This window comes from Mesocricetus auratus, unplaced genomic scaffold, assembly GCF_017639785.1.
Source record: "Mesocricetus auratus isolate SY011 unplaced genomic scaffold, BCM_Maur_2.0 Super-Scaffold_100029, whole genome shotgun sequence".
NCBI lineage: Eukaryota > Metazoa > Chordata > Mammalia > Rodentia > Cricetidae > Mesocricetus > Mesocricetus auratus.
Genome location: NW_024429210.1, coordinates 11,410,248 through 11,437,634, shown reverse-complemented (window position 1 = coordinate 11,437,634; position 27,387 = coordinate 11,410,248). Strand labels below are relative to the sequence as shown.

Sequence of the window (27,387 nt, the reverse complement as noted above, 5' to 3'; positions counted from 1 at the left end):
CCTGGCTTCTTGGAATCAAATAGTTATTAGATTGATCTGTTTTTGAGTTTGTTGCATAACATCGCTTGTGTGTGCGTGCGTGAGTGTGTGTGTGCGTGCGCATGTGGGTGACTGAGCATGGAGGCCAGTAGAGAGAGAGTGTTGGGTCTCCTGCAGTTGGAGTGACTGGCAGGTGTGAGCCACTTAATACAGGTGTTGAGAATTGAGTGCTTTGCAAGAACAGGAAGTGCTCGTGCCCACTTGCTGAGGCGTCTGTCTCTCCAGCCGTTAAATGGAGTGTTTTACTGTTTCTTACATCTAGATGTTTGCCTCTTTTTGCATCAGAATATTCAAACACTGAAAAACATACCACAGTATGTGTTGTGCTGATGGCGCACCTCTTTTGTAGTATGTCATTGTATTTGTATGCTTAGAGAAGAGTAAGCGGTACAGATGGGGAACAAAGAGTGAGGCAGTAGCCGCTGTCGGGTGCTTTTCCTGGGCGGTGGAGGGGTGTGGGCAGTGACGAGTGCACGGCCGTTTCCACGTTGCTGCTGCGTGCTTCACGTTAGTCTTCCAACTGTGAGGCTATGTTTCACACTTAACGTTTTACGTAGATTTGGACAAGTCGCTCAGACTGTGTGTGTGGAAAATTGCTTTCATGTGTTCTATTTTTTAAAATACATATCTAGAGCGTTAATTAAATAAGATTATTTCTGAGGCATCAGTTTTACCTAAAATGAATGTAACGACTGGATTTTCAGCTAAGTTCTTTGTATGGGAAGTGAAAGTAACTGCTAAATGGAAGCTACTGGCTTTTACAAAAATACTTGGAAAATAATTAACTTTTTAGAGTATGTATATAGAAATATAAAATGTGCCCAAGAAAATCTCCTAATGAATAGACTGCTTGAAGCTACCGTGTCACAGTAGCGTTCTCTTATTTGCTGGTTGATTTCAACAGCTGGGTTAGAGAGGATTATAAACTACCCTGTTGCACAGGACTCAAAAGTCTCCATCTCTGTGTCTAGTCCGTTTTCCCAGTGCTGACACTGAAACTGAGGCTTTTCTTCTGTAGAGTGCCTTTAAGCCTCTTCAGTGGTTTTGTCACCAGCTTTTCTTTTGGTTCATGAATGGGAATAGTACCAAAGCCCATGCAGCATTTACGAGAACTGAGGGTCCTACCACACTGAGAAACCCATGTGATAGGGAGGGAAGCCTTGGTTGGAGAAGAGTACTTCGTATTCTTTAGTGTTTCCATCAAGTAAGAGAGAGTTCACCTACACTTGGCAGTTAAGAACAACTGTTAAAAATGTATTTTGTAGAAAGATCTGTGAACAAGAATTGTGAATGAGTTTGTCCATCAAACACACAGATGGTGGCCTACATGGCCTACTAGATCACAAGAGGTGAGCCATTCAGGTCCTTCTTTCTCAGTCAAAATGACCTCACACACTAGTACACATTTACAGATGATAGGAGAGAGAACAGCAAATGCTCATAGACTAGCCACTGGTTGGCTTAAGTTCTTCAATCCACTCATGATATCTATCTTATCCGTGTTGGAACTAAAGAGGCCATTTGAGGGCTTATCCTACTAAAGCAAAATAACAAAAATGTCACAGATGGATAGAAAACACATTGTGATCTTTTAACAAGCTTTCATTCTTGCTATAAGATGTAAGATTTGTTACTCTGCTTTGAACAACAGCTAAACCGTGGTTCTTTCCTATAAATGTTATTGTTTCTATGCTTAAAGGACAAATTCAAGGCTGAGGCCCTGTGCTCACAGCTAGGATGCTAGAGAGGAGGTGGGAGGTGGTTTCCAGAGCTCCAGCCTTTGTTCTCCCCTTCTCTCCCAGGGCATTCCTCAGAACAAAGACATTTACTTTTCTAGAACAAGATTTTATAAAGTGATGCCCTATAGTTAAATTCCGAGGAAGGAACTATGCTTGTGCATACCTAGAATTATGACTTGAGAGCCTGTACCATCTTCTTCTGCTGGGTTACCTTACAACTAAATGGGGAAGTATGACAATAAATGTATGTTAGGTTTTGTCTTCTGTGGTAGGAAAAATGATATACGACTAATAATATTATTATTTAGAATTGAAGTAGGATATAATGCACCTGAAATATTTAGACTTGATGAGGTTTGGGTATCTTATTTGATATTTTGATTAAGATTGGAAATAGCATCTTAAGATAATTCAAGATTTAGATATTTGCACCAGTCATACAAATGGTGTCACTGAGACTCCACTGTAACTAAATACAACATTGAGCTACTTCTTTTTGCAAAGGAAACTGCCATGTGAACTTGCTAGAACTTTTCATTGAGAGAACAAAACTTTTTAAGGAACGATGAAAGTAACTTTGGGGTTGATTGGCATTAACACCTCATGAAGCGACTTAAGTGACATCTGTCCTCTTTCAGATCCAGCCCTATGAAAAGATAAAGGCCAGGGGCCTGCCTGACAACATAGCCTCTGTGCTGAACAGACTGGTGGTGGTGAAGCTCAATGGCGGCCTGGGAACCAGCATGGGCTGCAAAGGCCCCAAGAGTCTGATTGGCGTGCGGAATGAGAACACCTTTCTGGATCTAACTGTGCAGCAAATTGAAGTGAGTAGTATTTAGCCATTCTCATAATAAAGTAGGTTAGGTTTTACATCAACATAAGTGCTGTATTGTAAATGTGGGTGTGTGTTTGAGCTAGTTGAAGAGAATGTTGTTTTGTCTTGTGTGTGTGTGTGTGTGTGTGTGTGTGTGTGTGTGTGTGTGTAAGAGTGTATCCTTAAGATGTAAGCTTGATCTTAAATAGCATTTGTGGTTGCTGAAAGCTGTGGGTCTGTTCAGTCTCCTTTGATCTGCCCTCTAACTGCTTTCCTTCTCGTGGCAACCTCCATGACACTCGAGTTTTTTGGCTTAATCCCTCTTGGGAAGCTGGGGAGGATGTCTCATATCTGGTTGGATGGAGTGGATACAGAACTATCCTTAGCTTCCTTCTTGGACAGAGTTATTCATTGTAGACCTTATGGGGCAGAGACCTTGTCTTTTTCATCTTTTCTTGCTGGCAACTACAGTTGTAACACTAGCAGCAGCACGTAAGCCATCATGTGTCCAGTGTTTCTGTGCCCCGGGTACTCCGAGCACCTTCTCAGAAGGACTCATTCATCCTCTCACCAGCTCACAAATACGCTCACCCTGAGAACTGGAAACCATGGCATTGCAGCATTTGCATTCTCCCCACAGAGCTTGGATATGAGAGCAGACGCTTACTTAGCACCTGTCTGCCTTCAGGCCAGGGAATGCTGCTGACTGCACACAGCTCCAGTGGGCACTGTCTCAGGCCACCACATCTGGGCCTCAGCGGAATTAGTCATGAAATGCAGATAGGAGCTTCTGTTTCAGAGAGCCATGGTTTAATGAATGAGTGTATGGTGAATTGCTTATCCACACATCTGCTCATGCCAAGTGCTTGCTTAGTAAAATGTACCCGTATGTGTATATATAAATCTAGAGAGCAAGCTATAGGTCAGGGTTTAAACATTTTGTGATTAACCATTGAAGAGACAGTTTTAGATTGGAAGTCAGAACATGGGTCTAGGTGATCTGATTGTCACTTTCCTCTTCAGCATCTGAACAAAACCTACAATACAGATGTCCCTCTTGTTTTGATGAACTCTTTTAACACGGATGAAGACACAAAAAAAATACTTCAGAAGTACAGTCATTGCCGTGTGAAAATCTACACCTTCAATCAAAGCAGGTATCAGAAGTGAAATTAACTAGCTGGTGTGATTGTGACTCCTGGAAATTCTCCTCATTGTTGCGGCACAGGAGCCTCATTGCAGCAAAGGTCAATTCGTGCAAGAACTTGATGTCTTTAAAACTAAATAGAGGTTGATAAATATGTGATGGTTATAAACTTTGGTTCTCTAGTTTCTAGTTTCTCAGGGGATCTGCTTGAGATCTTATTCTGTGTCCCAGATATTTAAAGGCAATTTATAAGTCTTGATGTGTTAAGGTCTCCAGTCAGGTGAGTGACTTCCTGCAAACCATAATACTGAACACTTTTCCTGCGGAAGGGCTTTTCTTCACCTGTGTAGATAACCTGTGGAAATGTATAAGTTCTGGAGGAAACCCTCTACTCCGGGGGAGTAGAGTGAGTAGTAAGGAACTCAGGTGACTGGGGGCGAGCTTTCTAGTTAGAGGTGAACAGACTTCCAGAACTTTCTGGAAGCAATGTCTGAAGTTGGACCATATAGTTTGTTGGTATTTTAGAATCTGTTTTCACATCACATCTTTTTTTAACATCATAATGTGTTTGTTGCCTATTTCCTGGTAGGTTGTCTGTCATGTTCTTTCCTTTACTGTCTGCTACCTCCTACCCATGTGCAGACAGCTGGCGCTAAAGGAAGGGAAACAACCCTGAATGCATGTGTTTAAGAATGGGCAGATTTCTTTAGGTAGATTTTCAGGCGCAAGAACCATTTGTTTAAAGTTTAAAGTTACTTATTGAGTCCTTCCTCTTAGAGAGTTGTAAAAAAATCTTTAAAAGTGCCTTCCTATCTGTATGGCCATGGAAAACGTCCCTTGAATATCTAGAAAATAGATCTTTTTAAAAATAATAATGACAGTTTCTTAAAAGAATTCACCTATAATTTATTATTGACATTCTCTGAAATGGAGGCCTGTTTTATCTAATATTTTTTAAAGCTTTTATTTTGTTTTTAATTGTGGGCATCTGTGTATATCTCTGTGTGGGTATGTGCTCATGAGTACAGATGCCTTGGGAGGCCAGGAGAGGGCGTCAAATTCCTGGAAACTGGGTTTACAGGAGCTTGCAAGCCATCGATATGTGCGTTGGGAACAGAACAGTACATGCTCTTGACCACTGATTCATCCCTCCAGCCCTTATGTAGGTTTAAATGTATTGTTTTACTTGAAGGATTGGGGTACACTGTGATAAATAGCTTTCTTGTTTTGTTTTTAAGGTACCCGAGGATTAATAAGGAATCTTTACTTCCTGTAGCAAAGGATGTGTCTTCCTCAGGGGAAAGTACAGAAGCCTGGTACCCCCCAGGACATGGAGATATCTATGCTAGTTTCTACAACTCGGGCTTGCTCGACACCTTTCTAGAAGAAGGCAAAGAATATATTTTTGTGTCTAACATAGATAACCTGGGTGCCACAGTGGATCTTTATATTCTTAATCATCTAATGAACCCACCCAATGGGAAACGCTGTGAATTTGTCATGGAAGTCACAAACAAAACACGAGCAGATGTAAAGGTAAATACCGAAGAATCAACTTGGGGATTCATGGTTTTACGTTTAATAATTACATAGTGATAATATTTTTCCTACTTTATACGTTTCTATTTTATGCGCACATATTTATTATTTACTTAGCATCCATTTTAAGAGGTCGTGATATTTTCTGTGGGGTACCTTAAATTCTAAGATAACAGTGTATCATGAGCCCAGAGTTAATAATAGTGTAAATCTATAAACAGTTTTATGTTTTTATGGAACAAATCTGAAATATGTGAAAACAAGCAGCAAATTTGTTCACACCATTACTCCTCTTCAAATTTGGCATATTTTATTATGTTATCCCTTTCATGGAAATTTATTTCTATAAAATGTGTGTATGTATTTGTATACTTTGTCACTTTGTAGTTGTATGAAAGTAATGCAGTTGTTTTAGTACAAAGTTTAAATTGAACATGGCATATTTGGTGATGGTACTTGGCCTTTGATAAAATGACACAAGATTTTACTGCTCGCCTGTAGTTGATGAAGACCAAACATTCCCTGCCCTGGATTCTGGGCCCTCCTCCCACTGGCATGGTCTTACGGCTGTAAGCACATTTGCAGTCTTGACCGGCTTCTCATTCACTCATTTGTCTCCCTTCCCCTCCCATCCTAGACCCTGTCTGGGTAGGACTGAGCTGTCTGGTGGTGGGCAGTGGTTTGGGAGTAAGAGGAATGTTCCTGTAGCTAGCCTTAGGAAAGGGGGAGGGACTGGATGGACTCCCAGGGCTTTAATTTTACACAGGACAGTGAGTGTAAAGTGACAATCTGAATTATGAATATGTTACTTTGTATACTGGAAGATTATATAGTCAGTGTCTTCTATGAGATCATAATCTTGTGGTATGGCTGATTGCAATAGATTTGGGGACACTCATGATCTCTCTTTCCTAGGGTGGGACCCTCACTCAGTACGAAGGCAAACTGAGGCTGGTGGAAATTGCTCAGGTGCCAAAAGCACATGTCGATGAGTTCAAGTCTGTGTCAAAGTTTAAGATATTCAACACAAACAACCTGTGGATTTCTCTTGCAGCAGTTAAAAGACTGCAGGAACAGAACGCCATTGACATGGAAATCATTGTGAATCCAAAGGTCAGTGAAAGCCACGGTCCAGGGCTCCTTGGCTTTTCCCTCAGGCTTGCCTGGCCCATCAGTCAGACTTTTTTTGGTTTTGTTTTTTCGAGACAGGGTTTCTCTGTGTAGCCCTGGTTGTCCTGGAACTCACTCTGTAGACCAGGCTGGCCTCAAACTCACAGAGATCCCCCTGCCTCTGCCCCCCAAGTGCTGGGATTAAAGGTGTGCGCCACCACTGCCCAGCTCAGTCACACCTTTTTACCTAGCCAGGGTCTCCAGGTCTGCACTCTTCCCGGCGATGTGCTCCGATTTGACCCTCAGCTGACACACCCCATCAGCTTAGGCACTGCTCTTACACTCATGCCGTCACCTGAGGAATCCTGCATACATTTTCTCAGCAACTGGTTCTTTACTGAAAAATGGACATGTTGCTCACTCAAGCTAAGTGACTTTAAAAAAAGTCACATGTGGATCATAATATAAGTACTTTGACTAGTGTTAAGTTCTCGTGATTCTGTGAAATCACTCCTCAAGTACTGACGTCACACATGGAACCAAGCTGGATACATAAAAACCTGTGTTTCCTGGGTGTGGTAGTGTACACCCATAATTATAGAAGTTAGGAAGTAGTCCAAAACCAAACAAGCACCAAACCGTTTGTTTCTACGCTCTTACCCTACCTCCTTTTTTCTTTCTTTTTTATAGACTCTGGATGGAGGCCTGAATGTTATTCAGTTAGAAACTGCAGTTGGAGCTGCAATTAAAAGTTTCGAGAATTCTTTAGGTATTAATGTTCCAAGGAGTCGTTTTCTGCCCGTGAAGACCACATCAGATCTCTTGCTTGTGATGTCAAACCTCTATAGCCTTAATGCGGGATCTTTGACCATGAGTGAAAAGCGGGAGTTTCCTACAGTACCCTTGGTTAAATTGGGAAGTTCTTTTACCAAGGTAGGTAATTTGTAAAGATAATGGAAGAATTACTTTTCACTAATGACCTTTTGTATCCCTCCATCTATGGTATGGTTTACGGGAATTGCCTATAGTCTATAATTGTTCTGGACAGTAGAATAATCTGGGGACATTTTATTCTGTCTCTTCTATGACTCATCAGTCAGAAAGGGCTAATTCTGGCTCAATAAGAATGTATTGTGTTCCTACTATCTCTGGGCAGTTTCTAGATGTGGAGATTGACAGCAAACAAAACAAACTAAAATCCTTATCTTCCTAAAATTTACATCCTTTTGGGAGAGGCTCAGAAGCCAGTATATAAAATGCATAGTATAGTGGGTGGTAGACACTATAGAGAAACACAGCCAAGGACAGAGCTGTGAGTGTGCGGCGTACCCCGGCTGTGAGTGTGCGGCGTACCCCGGCTGTGAGTGTGTGTGGTACCCCGGCTGTGAGTGTGTGTGGTGTACCCCGGCTGTGAGTGTGCGGCGTACCCTGGCTGTGAGTGTGTGGTGTACCCCGGCTGTGAGTGTGTGTGGTGTACCCTGGCTGGCCACAGAGCCTCAGGGCGAGGCCAAGCGAGCTGTGTACTGGTAGAGAGCTTCAGCTAGCAGGGGTGAAAGCCAGACTTACAAAACTCCACCCTGATTCCACAGGGCAAGTTGGTAGATAGCCTCCAGGATCCTGCTGTGTCATCCAAGTCTAGTTCTAAACGTGCTTTCGTGCCATTTGGTCTGGAGTGCAGATGAAGAATTCAGTAGTAAACTATGAATATGTGGTCTCAAGAGGTGGAAAAGAAGTTTCACACTGGAAGGAATTCGATGACAACTGCTGTTGCTGATTCAAGCTAGACGAGAATTCACCATTAGACTTACCAGTGTAAAGTTTGAGAATCTAATTGGGATGGATTTAAAGAGGATGGGAGAGTTGGAGTTGGAGATGATTTTACAAGTTGAAACCTCAAAGGAAAATGGGAATTAAGTAATAGGCCAAAAAGGATATAAATGTTGAGGGGTTCTATTTCATAATATGAGAGAATCTACTTACATATTGATGGAAATTAATATAGTCAGAAGAGGAAAAATAACTGAAGGAGACTTGTGGAACAAATTCTTAAATACCCAAGGAAAGATCTAATAGTGAAGAGGTTGGCTTCATGTCTGAATAGAGTCTAGCCAGCAGTAAGGCAAGGGGTAAGGGAGAGAGACAAGGAGGCAGAATGGTAGTGGGCGCCAAAACCAGTCGGGTTTATTTTCTCAGCACAGTAGAAAGCAGAGCCTACAATCGAAAGAAGCCAGCATAGTGATTCTTCTAAGCCCTGCTGCCTCTCACCCTGAGCCCTGCTGCACCTGACGCCTGCCCATCCCTCCCATAAGGCCAGCTCTAGTCTAGGATATCTCAAGCCTTGATGCTCTCTCCTCCTTCTCTAAATCCTGACTGTGTAAATTGCTCAGTGTGATGGTTACTCACTTGTTTTCTCATTTTAAAACAAAATATCTGTTCTATTCAACTGCATTATAAAATGCTTGACTTTTAGGAACAAGCTTCACAGAAGCTTGAACGTAATGAGTGCGAATAAACAGGTTCTTCCCATAGAATAGCTTGCCAGAAATATAGATATCTTTTAAATGTAATCCCTATTTTTGTTTTTTAAAATTTTATCTGTTTTTGTACACATATAGTCTTATTCATCACTACTGCTAACCCTGCTAACCCACCGACCTATTTTCCTCCCAACCTCGTGCCCTTTTTTATTTTTGTAAAGTTTTGTGGGTGTGAATGTGTGTGAACTTTGTGAATTTATGTGTGTGTGTTGGTGCCCTTGCTGAGAAAGCATCAGATGGCTCCCCTGAACTGGAGTTAGAGAAGGTTGTGCGCAGCCTGATGCGGATGCTGGGAAATGAGTGGAGGTCCTTTGCAAGAACTGAGTTCTCTTGGCTGCTGGACCATTCATTTCTGTAGTCCAGTTGAAGCTGACAGTGTGCATATAGGTGTGGGCTATCCACTGGGGCAAGAGCACACCAGCAGTGGCCTTCCCTCCCTCAGTGGCCAGCAGCTGCCAGCTGCTCCTCAGTTGTGGGCAGACCCTCAGGGACCCTTGGTCTATGCTGAAATGTGGACTGGTGATGTGCAGGGAATCCAACTGCTGTTGCAAATCCATGTTTGAAAGAAGTTTTGAGTGAGTGTGCTTTGGTGGCTTTATGTATGCAAACAGTGTACACTGATTATGTCCACCCCACTTACCAACACCACCTGGAACCTCAGTACTCAATACATTGGCTTTTCCCCTTCATGTTCTTTTCCTTTTTTTGTAACCAAGTCAAATTAGTGCTGCCTGTTGGATGTTGACTGACGGTGTTGGCTTGATCTTGTATAGATAACCAGAGTTCATAAACGCAGGACTGTGCCATATCCAAAGGACACTATTTCATAGTAAGAACCCATTCTCCACCCACTGTTCTATGATGCTCCCTGACCCTTGGGGTTGAGGATTGATACAGATGTTCCATTTAGGTCTCAGCACTCAACAGTCATTTCTTCTCACCACTTTGACCAGTTGTGAGTCTGCATTAACTGCTGATAACTGTAGAGGTAATCTTTGGCCCAGGCTGAGGGCAGCCCTCATCTGTGTGTATAAACACATATATTTAGAAGGCATTCTGATAACATATCCTTTTTAGCAATAGAGCAGTTATAGGTTCCTTCCTAGGGCTTATGACCTCCTAAGCCATGGGCTTTTGACCGGGTTCACAGTACTAGGCATGAATCCAGTCAGAAAGCAGTTGTTAACCTCAAACTCTCAGGCCACTGTAGTACCAGTGGTTTGTATTATGGCATGCACATTTGTCACTGGGCAAGACCATTGATAACTTTCCTTCCCCAGTGGCCTACATAGCACCTTCTGGCATTTTCTGCGAAAGCTACCCAACCAAAGAGGAAGTATTCAGGTCAGTTCCAGCTTGTCTGTTTATCGTAGAACTAAAATGTGTTGTCTTCTGCAGTAGGCTCATACCATTTATTTCTGGTAGACAACCAGGAGCAATGCCAATAGCCTTTGTTCTTTTGGGGATCATGGCACCTCCCTGACCATTAACTCTTAAATAGTTTACTATGCCTGGCACTGGGATTTTCATTTAATAACTACTATCTTCTGGGGAAAGCACTGTCCATCCATGCAGAGTTCTGGTCAAACATTTCCATGTATCTTAGTTTTAGTAGACTCACCCCACCTTCCTCCTCTCTTGTCCCCCCAGCACCCCCTCACCTATTTTTGTATCAACATGTATTCTGTCCCTTTGTCCCTAAGAACTCCCTCAGCACACATGGGCCCTTTTAGTTTCATGGGCTCCATAGATACTCCAAAGTAAATAAACCAAAAGATTCAAAACGGGCCACAAATGACAAAACATGCATTTTGTCTGAGCTTGTGTTACCACTGTGTATGTTTTCCAGCCCAGTGTGCTTTTCTGTACTTAACACTAGTTTCAGGTTGAGGTCTGTTTAGTCAGACATTACAACGGTAGTGCCTGCCTGTTTGTTTCCTAGGTTCATGTGCTTAAAATACTTTTCCCATCTTTCCCTCTCTGAAGTATTGTGATGACATGTGTTGGTTTGTTGTTGTTTTATAATGTAATCTCTGTTCTTTGGATTTGTTTCTTGGGAGCAGCAGATAAACGGTTCCTACCTTTTTGCTCAGTCTATTAGCCTGTGATTTTTTGGTTGGAGAGTTGGGACCGTTAGTGTCGTGTTATTGAAAATTGTATGTTGATTCATGCCATTTCATTAAGGAATTTTTATATTTTTCTTCTTGCTTAATTATTCTAGTGTGGTTTATTTCCCGTGACCTGTCTCTGGATGGGTTCCTTCAAGTGTCTTCTGTAGAGTTGGTGGTCATTTTATCAAGGGAAGTTTTGCCTTTTCTTCAATTATTACAGATAGATAACTTTGCCATCTATAGTATTTCAGAACTTGAAAGCATTATTCCAAACAATTCTGGCTTTAAAGTTTATGGACCTACATTTATATGTGACTTAATGTTTCTTTCTTGCTTCTTCCAATATATTTTGCTCACACTGGAAGCAGCGCAGGGCTCTAGGCTCCAGAACCTTACCCCTGTGACATACTTCTTCCATCAAGACTATACCTCCTACACCTCCCCAGACAGTGACACCAGCCCAGGGAGCCTATGGGGGACAACCTCATTTCAATCACTACAGTAGATGTGATTTTGAAAAGAAAATGAGGAGAGTTAAGTAGCTAGGAGGGAGAGCTGAGTTACTATCTGGGTCCACAGATTAGACTCTTAAGCTATGGACGTTGTAATAACAAGCACAAAGAGGTGGTCAGAAAGGAGAAGAAAGACGGGAGAGTGTCTTGAGATGTGGCTGAAGAGGGTAGCTAAATCAGGAATGCCAAAGTAATCGAGACAGAAACAGTGATTCTAAGTGTAACTGAGCAGAAGCAAACAGCTATTAGGTATATGCAGGAGCAGAGGCCAAAGCTGGAAGTGTGAGAGAAAACTCTTATGGAGTGTTGTTGGCACGGCTGCAGTCTGAGACTTTGTACTCAGACCCCTGTGGCTCTAGTGGCTTCACGTGCTGCAGTCTGAGACTTTGTATGCTTCTACTTGAAGGTTCAAGATTACCTAAGGAGGTTTGAAAGTATACCCGACATGCTGGAATTGGATCACCTCACTGTTTCAGGAGATGTGACATTTGGAAAAAATGTTTCATTAAAGGTTCGTATAATGAAAATCATGTGTACTATGGCTTTGTAAAGTAGGCTTCACTTTCTAGTCCTAAATTTGCCTTCACTTAAGGAGTCATTCTTAGTGTATCCAGATATAAAACCACTTAAAATACAAGCATGACCAATGCAGGAACTTTTTGGACTATGCCCTCAGTAAAAAGGAAGCAGTAGGTAGAGTGAAAAGGGACAATCTTCAGAGCACCAGCTCACTGAAGAGCCGTAGTGAATCATCAGTCCTGTTGAGAAATAGAGGAGGGCACATAATTGAAGCAATGACGGGAGATGGCCCTTGCCTTTTCCTAAGTACATCCTCTTACAACACCCTGGACTGGTATTTTAAGTGTTCTTTTGTGTTACAGCCATTTACTTCAGTGAAGGTGTTAAACAAGATTATACGTGAATGGAACTTCATTGTGTATACTGCTTAACCTAAAATCTCACTAGCCGTAAGAAATGTTTCTAATACTAGTCTTTAAAAACAAAAGGGAAGGGGTGGGGGCCAAGGAGATGCAGACCTGTGGAACCCACATCAGAAGGCACAGTGGTACATGAGTTGTCACCTGCACTGCAGGAGCAGAGTGACAGATCCCTGCAGCTAGCTCGGCAGCCTCACCTGATGCCTCACCTTGGTGCTCACAGCGAAGTGGGAGAGAGATTCCCCTCAAAAAGAAGAAAAAAAGGCGTGTGGCACCTGAACAACAACACTTGAGGTTGTCCCCTCATCTCCACACACATGTGCAGACGCAGTGACACAGACACACAACAAAACCAACTCTGTGTAAATAAGCTGGGCGGGCACCCTTTACTTCCTTAAGAAGACTAAATAATACCTACAAGTGAACCTGATGGGGTCATTCCCACTTCTCGTGGGAATGGGATAGAAGGACACATTACTGCATTCCTTGAGATTACTGACCTTGCATGCTTAGTCTTACATTTACAGCAACTATACTGTAAAGGAGTTGAACATGAGCTTGATTTTAAGATAACCAGTTGCATGTTTCAGCTGCAGTTTTAAATACAATCTCTATTGTTTTTTTCGTCACTTAGGGAACGGTTATCATTATTGCAAATCACGGTGACAGAATTGACATCCCCCCTGGAGCAGTGTTAGAGAACAAGATTGTATCTGGGAATCTTCGAATCTTGGACCACTGAGATAAGCGCTGCCGGATACACTTTATATTAATTATGGGCTAAAGAGTTTCTTACAATAAAATGTCCTCTAAGATTCTCAGATGAGCAGGTACTTTCCCTGTGCTGATCTCTTCAGTGTTGACTTGTAGTTTTCTGCAATGTGCTTTTAGCCTAAGGAAGCATAGATGGAACCGTGCAGTCCTTTGAAGAAGGGCCTAGCCATCGATGAGTCCATCTGAAAGTGCAATATCATTAATCGTAGAACTGGGCCGGCTCGGCAGTCTTTTAACAGAAGCTGGAGTGATGGTCTCTTTGATTGCCTTTGATTTTAAAAATAAAGCGATACAACAATCCACGTGTTTACTTGTGTTGTCTAGTGCTGACTTTGTGAAACTGCAGGAGACAGCAGTGTACTCTTGCTTCACTGTGGGTTTCTTGGAATGTTTGATGATGAGCTTAGCTAGTCAGTCCAGTTTGTTGTTAGACTGAACACTGTCACTGACATAGGAACTGAACTTGAAGGTACTTAGCGGTCTTCGTCTGGTTCTAAAACTGAAATGCCTGTCCTGCTGTCCACATTTAATGACACAGATGACACAGACCCCCCAGCTGAAGTAGAACATGTCTCTTGTTTTCTAGAACAGTGTGTGTAGGGGAGAGGATAGTAACTTCATTAGAAGTTCCCTTTCTTTAAAGCTTCAGTTCTAAGACTTGTTACCACTCAAAAATCCTGACAAACTTTGGGATCAGGGCTACTTAGTTCACACATGCCTTTCTCTAAATGTCTCCAGCTCTTCCACAATGCTCTTGAAAAGGTTGTGTTTAAAGTATACTGTATTCTCCACCATTAAAAAAAGTTGCCTTTTAAGTCTGATTTTTTTTACATCTTTATTTTTGACAGTAAGAACCAATGACATACCTCTGTAATGATTAAAAAAAATTTTCTCTTGAGAAAACAAAACAAAAGAAAAACCCCACAAGATAAGATTATTTCATTATACATTATCACCACAAGATTAGGCACTCTGACAGGGTGAGGCAAGATTCTGGGTGTGAGGCACAGGCACTTTCATTTGTAGAGTGCTGCCGATTCTAAAGTCTTCAAATAGCTCACTCATTGACCTTGTACTTCTGGCCCCAACACAGCAGCCTGGATTTTAAAAGTTCTGTTTATCCCTGGTCTTCGCTTATATACACATCAAAAGTAACTTAAAAGCAAGAATCCAAGAGGGCCATATTTTGTGTTATCTATATGTTAAATGAGAATTTGTAAGAAGGCATATAAATATGTATTCTTGCCTCTGCTAGAAATAAAAAAGCAAAGAAAAAACAAATACAACCCCAAACCCTTCATAGGTACTTTTATAAATACAGCTATTAAACCATAGCTTTGTGTATATCACTTCTGGAAAGTATTTAAATTAGTAATTGCATAAGTAAATGCAAATATTCTTTATTCCTTATAATCAATCTTCCATATATTTAGCGGTTGGAGGCTTTACAGTGACATACAGTGGTAGTAAAAAGGTTAAATATGCAACACACAAAACCTGAAACTGACATTGGTCATTAAAACAAAACTGAATTCCTAAATCCAAGCAATCAAAAGATGTTTATTTTTTATAAAGTTCTGTAAAAAAATAATTTTTCAAACAGCTTTACTTTCATAGAGAAAACTTTCTACAGAGGATGACTAAGATTTTAATATTTTTCAATTGTACCATCATTAAATAAGGTGGGACACCATATGAATTTCATTGCACTGGAAGAAATGCAGAGCATTTTTAATATAAAGTATACAGAGCATTCTAGGCAACTACAGCTGTGTTACAGCTATGTGTTCTTTTGGATTTGGTCCAAAGAAACCTGAGTCTGTTTCCAGAGAGAATGAAAACTGTTATAGACACCTGATCAGTTACTCCTACCCAAGGGTACACAGAAATGGCATTCCTTGTAGATCCCACCGACCCCAGCTCCCAACCCTGACCCTGCTCCTCCCTCCCACCTCAGTTCACTGCTGCAGGCTCACGTCCTAAACGCCAGGCGTCCAGACTTTCTTCAAAACACAGCCATCCCATGGTCAGGTGACTACCCGGTTTCCAGTCTGCCATCACCTCTTCTGTTCCCAGATCTCAGCCATGTTTAGATCCAGGTCTTTAAGGCCTTTTAAGGCTTGAAGATTTCCAGTGTAAAAAGCTACATCTGCTGTGACCAGCCTAGAGTGGGGAGAAAGGCATTTTTAAATTGAAATACTTCTAATCAGATAATAAAAGCAGCAGCATTCAGATGCTTAACCTAGCTGCTACAACAGTTTTAAATCCAGAGTTACTAGGGATGAAAATGTTGACACTTAGCAGATTCCTACTGTCAAAAGGGCCATTTAATACTGATTTGATAAGTTTGGATAAGGTATAAACTAATGCCTTTTGCAGTCAGTTACATGATAAATTCTGCCTGATAAAATTAAATTTATTTTTAAAAAACATGAACTAAAAGAGAAATTAACTAGGCAGTGGTGGTGCATGCCTTTAATCCCAGTACTCAGGAGGCAGAGGCAGGTGGATCTCTGTGAGTTTGAGGCCAGCCTGGTCTACAGAGCGAGGAGAGACACATTAAGCTGAAATGATTTCAACTGGTTGTCACTAAACTGCCTATGTTGGCTACAATAGGGCATGCTCAAAGAAAGCTCTGGTTTCCTGGAAGTACCTAGAAATTAAATGAAAGCTGGGGTTCTTAGGCAAGCACTACTGAATATACTGAGGGCTGGGGTTGGGGGCACAGCTAAAGGGTAGAGTACTTGTTTAGCATGAATAAGGCTGTAGATTCCATCTCCAGCAAAAGGCACAAACAACAATCAGATTAATAAAGACTCACTTTTGTGTGCGAACTCATCAGATTACACCTACACCAAATATCTCCTTTAGACTCTGCACTGAAAGCAGGAGCTGCTCTTAGGAACTTAAGTGTAATTTTTTGTTTGTTTTAAATGCTAATTTGCTGATACTGTTTTATTTTAATTCTTTTTTCCAATTCAGGTTTGTTTTAGGGTTCAGGAAAAGTTTGTAAAGTGAACTGTTACAGCATTAACACACACACAAGTATAATGCACTGGGGGAGGTGGGCAATAAGGATTGAACTCTAGGACTTACTAGGCAATCGCTCTATCACTGAGTTTTCTCCCTAACCCAAATGGAAGATTTGAAAGTATAAAAAGAACTAATCTTAAAATGTCAGCTGAGCAAGGATTTTCTCCACCCACAAAAAGCTTCAGAGTATACCAAAGAACCCTGTATGCGATTTTTTTTAGTAGTATGGTATGGGCAATATGGATAATTTAATTCATTTGGAAAAAACTGTACTTTATAAATGGTCAAATACAATATAATTACAATTGACTTTTAAGTTTTTAGTAGCTTACCAATATAGAATGGGACTAGTATGTATGAAATACTTAACTTCCTATTTGGTTTCACAGTAACTCATTAACAGCCACATGAGGTTAGGCACAGTCACTTAACAGCATCTTCGTCTTCTGCTGCAACAACAAATACTGGTGGTATATGTGAAACTCCTACCCTCTTTAAGAAAAGCAGGTTCTTCCCCCAAGTGGCCAACAAGGAAAGGAACACTTTACAGATCATTCTGGGCTAGGAATGTTGAAGACTCATTTATTCCAGCCTTTAATCTTGAGCAGTGATTTAAATGAACTACTGAGTAATCGATGTCTCTAAACCATTCACAATCCAGATCTGGAAGAAAATTAATGACCTAAAGGTCATTATAAAGCTTGACCAGCCAACTTGTAAATGGCTTCACTGCAAGAATGGATCATGAACAACATTTACCTAGTAGCTGATGTGATTCTACGTGATTTCATTTAGAACATCCAATTTTCCAGTCACTCCTGGAGATAAGTATGACATTAACTTTACACAAGGAAAATCAAGACCTGTGTGATTGAGCAGCGTTCTAAGCTTTCAGCTGCTGTGTCTAGCTGAGTGGGTGAGTATCAATGACAAGGCACAGCAGGAAGGCAACCTTAACTCTCATTTGATTCCTGCTTCTAAATTGGCTCTGAATCAAGAAGATATTATTGGGCACCTCTGTTTTCTAAAAGAGAAATAATATATATTTTCTTGCTTTTAGTTTAGCTTTAGTAGCAGACTACCTACAATCAATATTTCCTATCATCCATGGGGTAGTTTTGTAGGCACCAGAGATGGCTCAGCAGTTCTGAGTACTTGCTGTTCTTAGAGAGGACCTGGGTTAGTTCCCAGCACCTACATGGCAGCTCACAACTGCAACTCCAGTTCCAGGGGATCCAATACTCTGGCTTCTGGCTTCCATGGGCACTAGGCGCACACTTGGTGCATACATAGACATGCCGGTAAAATACCCATGCATATAATTTTTTGAAAAAATATGGCCCACCAAGGAAATCATACCAAAGTTAAACAGGTACTTTTTACTTTTAGTAAAATACAAACACGCATTTTTACAATACTAGGGATGGAAGTCAGGACCTCACAGATGCAAGGCAAGTGTTCTGCCACCCAACAACATCCCAGCTTCAGATTTTATCTTCAATTCTCTTCATAAAAGGAAGAAAGGAGGCTGGGCGTTGGTGGCGCACGCCTTTAATCCCAGCACTCGGGAGGCAGAGGCAGGCGGATCTCTGTGAGTTCGAGACCAGCCTGGACTACCAAGGGAGTTCCAGGACAGCCTCCAAAGCCACAGAGAAACCCTGTCTCGAAAAAAACCAAAAAAAAAAAAAAAAAAAAGGAAGAAAGGGTTTTGTTTTTAAATCATGACTCCTAGTGCACACCAAGGGGATCTCTTGAGTTGGACGCTAGCTTGGTATAAGTAGCAAGAGTCAGTCCCTATCTAGAACTCAAAAAATACCTAGGAAAATACAGGCCTAGAAAAGGTTAAGTGATTGTTCAAAATTTTATATGTAAGCTAGCTAGTAGGTGACATAGATAGTTTAACTCAAACTTTATAAAATATGAATTCTATGGTTTTTAAATATAACACTATTTCAACAATAATAGATTATTTTATAAATGAGGCCACTCAGCTAGCCCAAGGGCCCCGAGTAGAGCTCCGAGTCCTGTCTACTCAGCATCTAGAGATGAGCCACAGCCCATGCTGCCTCACTGAGGATCTGTAAGGTTCAGCAAGGAGCTGAACAACCCTTGTTCACACAGACACACAGTGGAAAGACACAAAGAGACATGTTCATAAGAGAAGAAAAAGACAACATTGCTGACTTCGTGGTTTTCTTCTTTAGTATGATGACAGCAGAAAAGCATACCATGAAGAATCACAAGGAATTAAGCAATTGAGTGTGGGAGCAGGTGGTAAAACAGATTAAGAGTCATACCCATTTTGAGGTCCTCCATCATTTATTACATTTAAGTGTGACAACTGCTTTTTCAGGTGGAGTTTGTAACTTGCATTAATTCTTAAAAATAACATCTGAAAAAGAAATAAAAGTTGCTTAAAGTTCTCCTGAAATAGAAGTATCTATTATCAACATATGGAGAAACATTTTTAAGTCTTTGTTTGACATCTACTTCTAGGATGCTCTTCTGAAGCACTGAGCTCTGTTTCACTCGATTTTCTCCACTGTTGGGCCAGTTCTTTTCTCTGCTCAGCAGTGAAAATGCCTTTGTGTGCATTAGGAGGGTTTCTCAGGGCTACACAGTCAGAACTAGGTAAAAAATAATTGAAGGTAGTGGAAAGTTTTATTTAACTAGGAGCTTAGTGGGGGTGAGGGAATAAGACGACAGAGGTAAAAGGTACTTTTACATGATTAATCTATGGGAATAATTTAATCTATTTTCCATGAAACATTATATAAGGCACCTGTGGAAGTTCCAGTGTAATAGGAACATATAAGCCTGTAACTCCTGCCGAACTTCGGCAGGCAGAAGCTCCCTGGTGTGACTCTCAGCATATGCAGTCAGAGTCAGAGACGGGAGAATCTTACTTGTTGGCTGAGAAGGTGAGTAGCTATCTCCTCAGAACTGAAGCATCCCTCCTAGAGTCGGGAGAGGCTGACCCAGCTCCCCAGGTTCAGGAGGCTCAGAGCTCCATGGTTATATGTACTTTCCCACAGGTACACAGGCAGAAAAAACTGCTAAAAACTGAACTTCCTGCAGGCATCAAGGCTTGTTCAGGGAGCTCCAGGGATGCAGCTTGGAGCTGCCACCATGCTTGTTCTTCAGGGACGCAGCTGCTTTTGAGTCACCTATGCCCCTGTAAGTAACCTTAATAAACACAGCAGATCACCAGGTAGACCTAGGTGGGACTGTTTCATTGGCCTGCTCTTGGTGCCCTTTCTGGGATAAGCAGACCAATTGTTCACATCTTCCAGGGAAACCATACAACCGAAGGATGGTTGGCTAACAAGAAATGACAAGGCAACAACCATTCAGGGCAGTCATGCCTGTCTTCCCCTCAGTCCAAGCCCCAAGGGAGTTAGATGATGCTTAAATATGAGGTTAATATGATTAAAGAAAACCTAGAAAAACATGAAGAATGTGAGCAGCTGGCAGAGATGAATGGAGTACGAGACACAAAAAAGGAGAGCAGGACACAGAGCACTAGGAAGCCCCACACCATCCACATGCATACACACATTACAGATTTATTAATAAATGCCAACTCTGATTTCCAGGCTAATAATGTAAAGAGTAATACAAGTTTTGACGTCTAACAATGGGTGATTTATATTTAGTTCTCAACTGCCAAAACAAAAAAACATTTTGAAATTAAGACATTTTATCCATACCTCCCCTAATCAATATAACAACCTAAAAAATGGTAGCAAACATCAACTAAACTTAACAGGGTCAAAGCAAGTGCAAACTCCCCTACTGGCGTGGATAGAAAATGCTAAACCACAAAGGTCTTCAGAGTAACCACTCACCCGTGTTTGCTCTTCAGGAAGAAGGTCAAATATAGCTTCATGCATTTTTGTCATTTGCTTACAGATATTCCTGAAACAAGGGGAAGGGACAGGAGCTTTCACCTCGTACTGGCAGGGAAAAGAATAAGAACTGTGTTTAGTCTTTTGGACTTAGTAGTGTCTCTCACATTCCCTGAGTTGAGTTTTCTGTGCCTCCATACTGGCCTGGATCTTCAGCTGAGGACTGTATTACCTATACAAATCTTGAGAAACTTCTGGTCGATATGTTTATCTACCTTATGAGAAATAAAACAGCTTAGTATCTAAGGCCATAGGGTGCTTCCAACCTTAAAACTGCTTGGGTTTAAGTTGAAGTTCTTCAATTCCTATCTAGTTTATATAAACAGATTCATGAAACACGTGATTTTTGTAGCTGGTTTCTTTCACTTAATTCTTTCCTGGCTCATTCTTATTATGACATGCAACTGGTCTTCATGCCTATGAGCAGACCATTCTCTTCGCCACTGGCCAGCTGACAGAAGTCAGAGCTGTTATGAATTATGTCGGTGTGAACATCTGTGTACAGGTTGCTCTTTTGGACATGTATCTAGAAGAAGTCAGTGGGCCATGTGAACTCCATGTTTGTGGCTGTACCATTCCATAATACCACTGACAAGAAAGATGTGATAAGCAGGCTCCCTGCCTCCTCACAGAAACTCACTACTATTTCTGGAGATGTGATGTTGTTCTCAAGCTATCCTAGTGGTGGGAGACAGATGCAGGCATTGAGGTGACGGGCTACAGGGCGAAGAATGCCATGGACCCATGGCGAGCACCACACGCTTGAGAGAGGCGCCTGAACAAAGAGGCTGGCCTCACTGGTACCCGACTGGGGATTCTAAGTCACCCCATTTGTAATCATTTGTTTTGGCACCCCTAAAATGGCTAATCACCCCAAATCATTCATTTCTGCTTTCCCTAATGGTAATATTCTTTTCCACATCCTTCCGTCACCTACCTACACATGACACAATATTAACTCGCCACCACCTAAGAGACCTTCTCTTACTAACATTCTTCTGAAACTTCTCTTTGGAAAAAAAATCACTAAAAACCCACTAACTTCCAAATAGTAACTCTCCTGGCTCCCTTTGTCCACCTCTCTGCGGCATCTCCCACGTCACCCGCCCTCCACAGCACTGCGTCTTCCTAGGTTTTCCACTCTTGATCATCTTCTTCAGTATTCAGTAAAGCAAGGCTTCTTCATCATAGATCCCACAACTGCCCCCTTTCTAAAAATTATTTTTGTAAGCATACAAAGAATTGGGTTGTATTCATCAATTCCAAAACACATTATGCTAAACAAAAACGAGTCTATCACAACAGGTTATAACTCCAACTGAAGAAAAAGAAAAGCTAAAGTATCCAAGAGAAGATTTATCAATAATATTCCTTATCTCGAGAGTGGACATTTCATTACTTATATATGAGTTTTAAGTCACCAAATTGTGTACATAGAAAGAGTGAATTTTACTGAATATGAATTATACCTCAATGAATCTGATTTAAACTGATTTCTAGTAGTGGAGAATAGTCACTCATTCCTGTGTGTGCAACCCAGTGCACTAGCAAATGTCAGCTTCCACGTAACTCCCACTATTAACAGCAGAGTACTAGCAGCTGACACTTAGAACTTGCTACAGTCAGACAAGTAAGAAACAAAAAATGCACCAAATGCACTTAGACATACCTCACTAACTCTCATTCTACCCTTTGAGATAACTTCTATTATTTCTGTCTAGCGGTAGAAACGGAGATTGAATTAACCACGCACTGAAGGTCCTTCACTGCTAGTCTGTAGCAGACATGAGATGTGATTTGGGTCTGCCTCTCTAACACTCACACAATAGGTTTCTTAGGATTTCTAACATGTTTTCTCCCAGACTTTTACATATTAATTTCATTGCCCTAATCTCACCTATCTTAAAAAGCAAATTTCATATGCATGCAACAGCTGGGATGCTTTCCCAGCTCCTCTCTCCCTGCTGCAACCATGTCTTCCACAGAAGAAAAAGGCCTAATATACGCAATCAATTCTGAGGTGATATATTGTTTATAATTTAATAAAGCCACTGAAGATCAGAAGGGGAAGCCAGTCACAGTCATAGAAGCTGGGCAGTGGTGGCACACACCTTTAATCCCAGGACTCAGGAGACAGAGGCAGATGGATCTCTGAGTTCAAGGCCAGCCTGGGCTGCATGAGAGTGAAGCAGTCTAAAAGAGAAACAGCTCACACCTTTAATCCCAGCACTAGAGAGGTGTATAAGATAGGAACAGGGCATTCAGTATTCAGGCTTTGGCAGTTAGTCTCCAGCCACGTTAGGTCAGGATCGCCGCAGCCCAGGTGGGCGTAAGTGCTGTCTGGTAGCTTGGCTGCTTTGCTTCTCTGATCTTCAGCTTGAACCCCGTATGTGTCTCCATTATTCTTGCTACACAATTCCTGACTCATAATGCATAACATGTGCTTCTTGTTGCTGGGGTTACTATAAGTTTCCCTACTAGATCTTAACTATTTGAGGACTAGATGGAAGACTGGTCCACTCTGTGTTGCCCCGTACATTACCCAGCACAATGGTTTGTATGAATGAGTGAATAAATAAGATACTAATTAGTCTAGCAGTCAATATAATTGGAGACAGACTTTCAACACAAGAAATGCATCCTTATTAGCTTCTTAAAATAGCCTAGATTATATTATTGTGGCATGCATTCTCAAAATTAAAATTTCAGGCAAGAAAATGAAAAGCTAAAAACTAAAAAGACAAACCCAAACAAATCCTTTCTCCTATTTTGGTATGAACTTAAAAAAGGTCATACTTCTGGGCAGCACATGAAAGCAAGGCCGACAGTGAGGGGCAAAAGCAGACTTGCTAACACGGAACGCGACGTGTGGGCATGAAGGGTGGGAAGCGACCACGAGAGAGCACACGCCTCTGCTCTAAGACCTGAGCATATTCTCTAGGGCAGTGATATTAGAGCAGCAGACCAACAATGTGGAGGGGAATGTCCTGTTTACTAAAACAAAGCAAAACAAAAACCTTGAGAGACACAATCAGCATATGTGATGAATGAATCATGCTTACAAAGAAGTTTCTTTCCAATGCTGAGTCAACTGGTTAAGCCCCAAACACAAGAAGTCAGCAGAGGACACTGAGCTATGGAAACACCAGTGGGTGTGGTGACTGCAGATCTCTTACGGAAGACCGCAAATGTCGATGTGTGACTGCAAGTGGAGGGCAGGGGACACCTGTGTGATATTCCTCAAGTGCCACCTACCTAAGACAGCGTTTCTCTAGGCCTGGAAGTCCGAGAGGGCCAAGCTGGCTGGCCAGCAAAATCCAGGCATTCACCTCCCCTGAGCAGGGATCCCAAGCATTTGCTACCATGCTTCCCTCTTTAAAAGGCAAACAAGAAACCCATAGGTGGTGTGTGTAAGGAAAGTACTTCACTGACTGAGATATCTCCCTAGCCCTTTTTCTTGGTTAAAGAATACTGTCCTGCTTCAAATTTATTGTAACGTATTTTAATCAAAAGAAAATGTTGATCTTATGGGTGCAGTGTCACTGAACCAACATGACACCCTGGGTACAGTTGTCATCCCTGTCTTTATCTCCCCTATTCCCCCAGGCCATTAGGAAGATGAGTATCAACTATGCAAAATTTCAACATTATATTATGCCATTCTCTAAACTGAGGCTTATGATTTGCTATGCAACTGTGAGCCAGACCACTCAAGGGCCCTAAGACATGACTAATATTTTCCTGAAAAAAAAAAAGTTAAAAATTTGACCAATTGGTAAATATCTTGTAAACACCTAGATTCTCCTACCATGTCCTTATATTTCTAGAATTCTCTAAAACTAGAAAGTCTTAGGCTTATGCAAAACTTAACCATTTATAAGAATCATTACCTTTGACAACAGCTTATCAAACAGGCTGTCCATTATCGCTACAAGCTTGGCCGATATTTCAGCTATATGGTCATGGTAATCCTGTAATGAGAAATAATACTGTATTATTAATGTTTCCTAAGGCATATTCCCAAAATACCTGACAATCAAGGAATACATTTGTGAAACTCCAACAGACACCGGGGAGTACCTTGGTGATATGGTCAAAATGCCTAAGCATGCTCCACTGCTTAGGGGGCAGGCGAGCTGCAAAGTGAGCCCGGACCACAGGGATGTAGTGCACGATCAACTGCAGACACCGTGAAGACAGCGCTGAGGTTGGGAGGAGATACGCAATGGAGAACAAGACGCTAGTTAATCGTAATTATATCAACTTAAGTAAAACTTTTGCACTCATTACATACAGATTGCAGCTTATTTCACAAATGAAAAGCACCATGGCAGAAGGCAATATATTTCATTTTGTACAAGAAAATCACTTGGCAATGGACACACTACTTTCTCACTGCACCCATGAGCAGCCTGAGGACACTGGCACAGCTGATTCTTTTCCCAAAATACTTTTTAATGCATATTTCCCAAAATACTTTCCACACATTATAACATTTTAGAAAGTGGCACATCTTCCACATGACTTGGAGCAGTGGAAGCACACACACACAACACACACCGCCACCACATAAAAGGCTAATGTGGCACCTGCCACTTTTACAGGCTCTTGTCCGAGCCATACAAGGCATAAAAACATGATACAGCCAGCATTGGTGGCCCACGCCTTTAATCCCAGCACTCAGGAGACAGAGGCAGACAGATCTCTGTGAGTTTGAAATCATCTTGGTCTACAGAGCGAGTTCCAGGACAGTCTCCAAAGCCACAGAGAAACCCTGCCTCAAAACCCCAAAAAACCCAGGATACAAAAGTGACACCATTCTAACAACTCAGTATAAGAATTAAACGGAAGAATTCATACCCAAATTTTTTGTAGTAATTGTTTTTAGTCCAACAACTTGCAATGCACCGGCTCCAAGAACTAACTGGCAACTTCTTGAATTGAAGTACTAACAAAGGAAGAAGGAAAGTAATAATTATGAACAGTTCATTGAAGTGCTAACTGCTCCACAGACACAAATACACTCCCCCCTCTGCTCACCCTCTCATCATAAACCATGAATTTATGTCTTAGTTGGTCTCATTCTGTGGAGCACGCTGACCTGAACTCACTACATAAGCCAGGCTAGCAATTCTCCTGCGTCAGCCTCCCAGGTGCTGACATTAGAGGAATGATTCACTACAATGGCTTGATGAGTTTTCTGGTAAAAAAAATTATAATCTATTTATGCATTAATGAAAAGGGGGCAGGATAAGTATGCTCACTATTGACTTCTGGTAGGAGAAAAACCCTGAAATATGAAAATCAATTTTTTTTAGAAATTAATCTCTAATTTACATTTACAAAAGCAGTTCGTTTCACTCATTCTTTTTTGTTAAAGATGTGTATTTTATGTGTTTGAGTGTTTTGCTTGCAATTATGTATGTGCACCATGTCCATGTCCACGTAGACCAGAGGAGGCAATGAGTCCCCTGAACTGGAATTACAGACGGCTGTGAGCCATGATATGGGCTCCGGGATCTTCATCAAGAGGAACAAGTGCTTTTAATCAGGGAGCCATCTCTCTAGCTCCCATTTGTCACTCTTCATCGAAGCCCTTTATGTTTCTGCACATGTGTTCATATATGTATGGTGCCTCCAGGCACACCCTGTTTTCATGTGAATGCTGGGGACTCAAACTCTGGTCCTCCTCACACTTGCACAGCCAAGGGTTTTCTTCACTGAGGTCACTGGTGGACACTCTGTCCTCCTCCCTCCTGTGACACCCTTCAGCCCTAGCTATCTCCATTCCAAAATGACAGCATTCAATACCCAGAAAGACATTTTACCTGGAGCCCCCAGGGGCCACACCTATCGAGTCCACAGACAACTTTCTACCAGACAACACACAGCCTCCACACTCTCCTAAACCAAGAACAAAACACGCACCCAACAAAGACAAGACCAGGTATCAGCATCTAGACCTAAAACCATCCTGTGCCCAGAGGCAGGTGTAGAAACACAGTCAACAAGGAACAGGTAAAACAACTATATCTCCACTAGAGCTCAGAAACCCTCCCACAGCAGGCTCTAAACATCCAACACAGCTGAAGCACAAGATAAAGACCTAACTAAAAACAGCCTGTATGGATATGAGAGAGATTCTTAAGGAGGAAATGAATAAATCCCTTAAAGAAATCCAGGAAAAGATAAATAGTGGACAGAGATGAATAAAACTGTTCAAGACCTGAAAATGGAAATGGAATCAATAAAGAAACTGAGGGAGTTCCGGAAATGAGAAGTTTGAACAGGAACTATGGGAGAGGAAATAAAATCTCAGGCACTGAGACACAGCAGAAGGAATGGATACACCAGTCAAAGGCAATGTTCGATCTCAAACATTCCTGGCACAAAATATCTAGGAAATCTGAGATACTATGAAGAGACCAAATCTAATAATAATAGAAACATAAGAAGGACAAGCAGTCCAGCTCAAAGGCACAAAGACATTTTCAACAAAATCAGAAAGGAAACTTTCCTTAACCTAAAGAAGGGGATGCCTATGAAGGTACAAGAGAAATATAGAACACCAAACAGACTGGACCAGAAAAGAAAGCCCCCTTGGCACGTAATAGTCAGAGCATTAAATGTATAGAACAAAGCAAGGGACAAACACCAAGTAACATATAAAGACAGACCTATTAGAATTGCACCTGGCTTCTCAATGGAGACCAGAAGAGGCTAGACAGATGTGCTGCAGACTCTAAAAGACCACAGATGCCAGCCCAAACTACTATACCCAACAAAATTTCCAATCCCCAAAGACAGAAAAGGTAAGATAGTCCACGACAAAGTCAAATTTAAGCAATATTTACCTACAAATCCAGCCCTTCAGAAAGTGCTAGAAGGAAAATTCCAACCTAAGGAGGTAAATTACAACCTGAAAACACAGGGAAATCTAAGAGCAGCAAAATCAAAAGAAGGCAAACACACAAACACACACACACACACACACACACACACACACACACACACACACACACACACACACACCACCTCCACCACCAGACCATCACCACTATCACCACTATCACCACCACCACCACCAATAACAAAGTAACAGGAATCAACAATCATTAGTCATCGATATCTCAATAGTAATAGACTAAAGACCCCAATAAAAAGACACAGACTAACAGAACAGATG

At 41.5% G+C, this 27,387-nt stretch overlaps 2 protein-coding genes across 6 annotated transcripts in view; one reads left to right on the top strand and one right to left on the bottom strand.

Moving 5' to 3' along the window:
- The window catches only part of Ugp2 (UDP-glucose pyrophosphorylase 2), a 52,893-nt gene extending 39,335 nt beyond the window's left edge, over positions 1-13,558 (top strand). For both annotated transcript variants that reach the window (XM_013113582.3, XM_005070387.4), the window contains exons 4-10: positions 2,417-2,602; positions 3,616-3,749; positions 4,978-5,275; positions 6,194-6,391; positions 7,079-7,321; positions 11,955-12,059; positions 13,121-13,558. In XM_013113582.3, coding sequence (XP_012969036.1) covers positions 2,417-2,602; positions 3,616-3,749; positions 4,978-5,275; positions 6,194-6,391; positions 7,079-7,321; positions 11,955-12,059; positions 13,121-13,228 — 1,272 coding nt within the window. In that variant the 3' untranslated portion in view covers positions 13,229-13,558. The remainder of the gene's footprint in view (positions 1-2,416; positions 2,603-3,615; positions 3,750-4,977; positions 5,276-6,193; positions 6,392-7,078; positions 7,322-11,954; positions 12,060-13,120) is intronic.
- Positions 13,559-14,078: 520 nt separating this feature from the next.
- Vps54 (VPS54 subunit of GARP complex) overlaps positions 14,079-27,387 on the bottom strand; it is an 83,992-nt gene continuing 70,683 nt past the window's right edge. For 2 of the 4 annotated variants that reach the window (XM_005070388.4, XM_013113581.3), the window contains 6 exons: positions 25,062-25,149; positions 24,282-24,403; positions 24,092-24,172; positions 20,142-20,249; positions 18,591-18,685; positions 14,079-15,423 (listed from right to left, as the gene is read on the bottom strand). In XM_005070388.4, the coding sequence (XP_005070445.1) occupies positions 15,318-15,423; positions 18,591-18,685; positions 20,142-20,249; positions 24,092-24,172; positions 24,282-24,403; positions 25,062-25,149 (600 nt within the window). In that variant the 3' untranslated portion in view covers positions 14,079-15,317. Of the gene's footprint in view, positions 15,424-18,590; positions 18,686-20,141; positions 20,250-24,091; positions 24,173-24,281; positions 24,404-25,061; positions 25,150-27,387 lie in introns of those variants that run through there. The other 2 variants (XM_040733206.1, XR_001196505.3) reach the window with 2 other exon arrangements.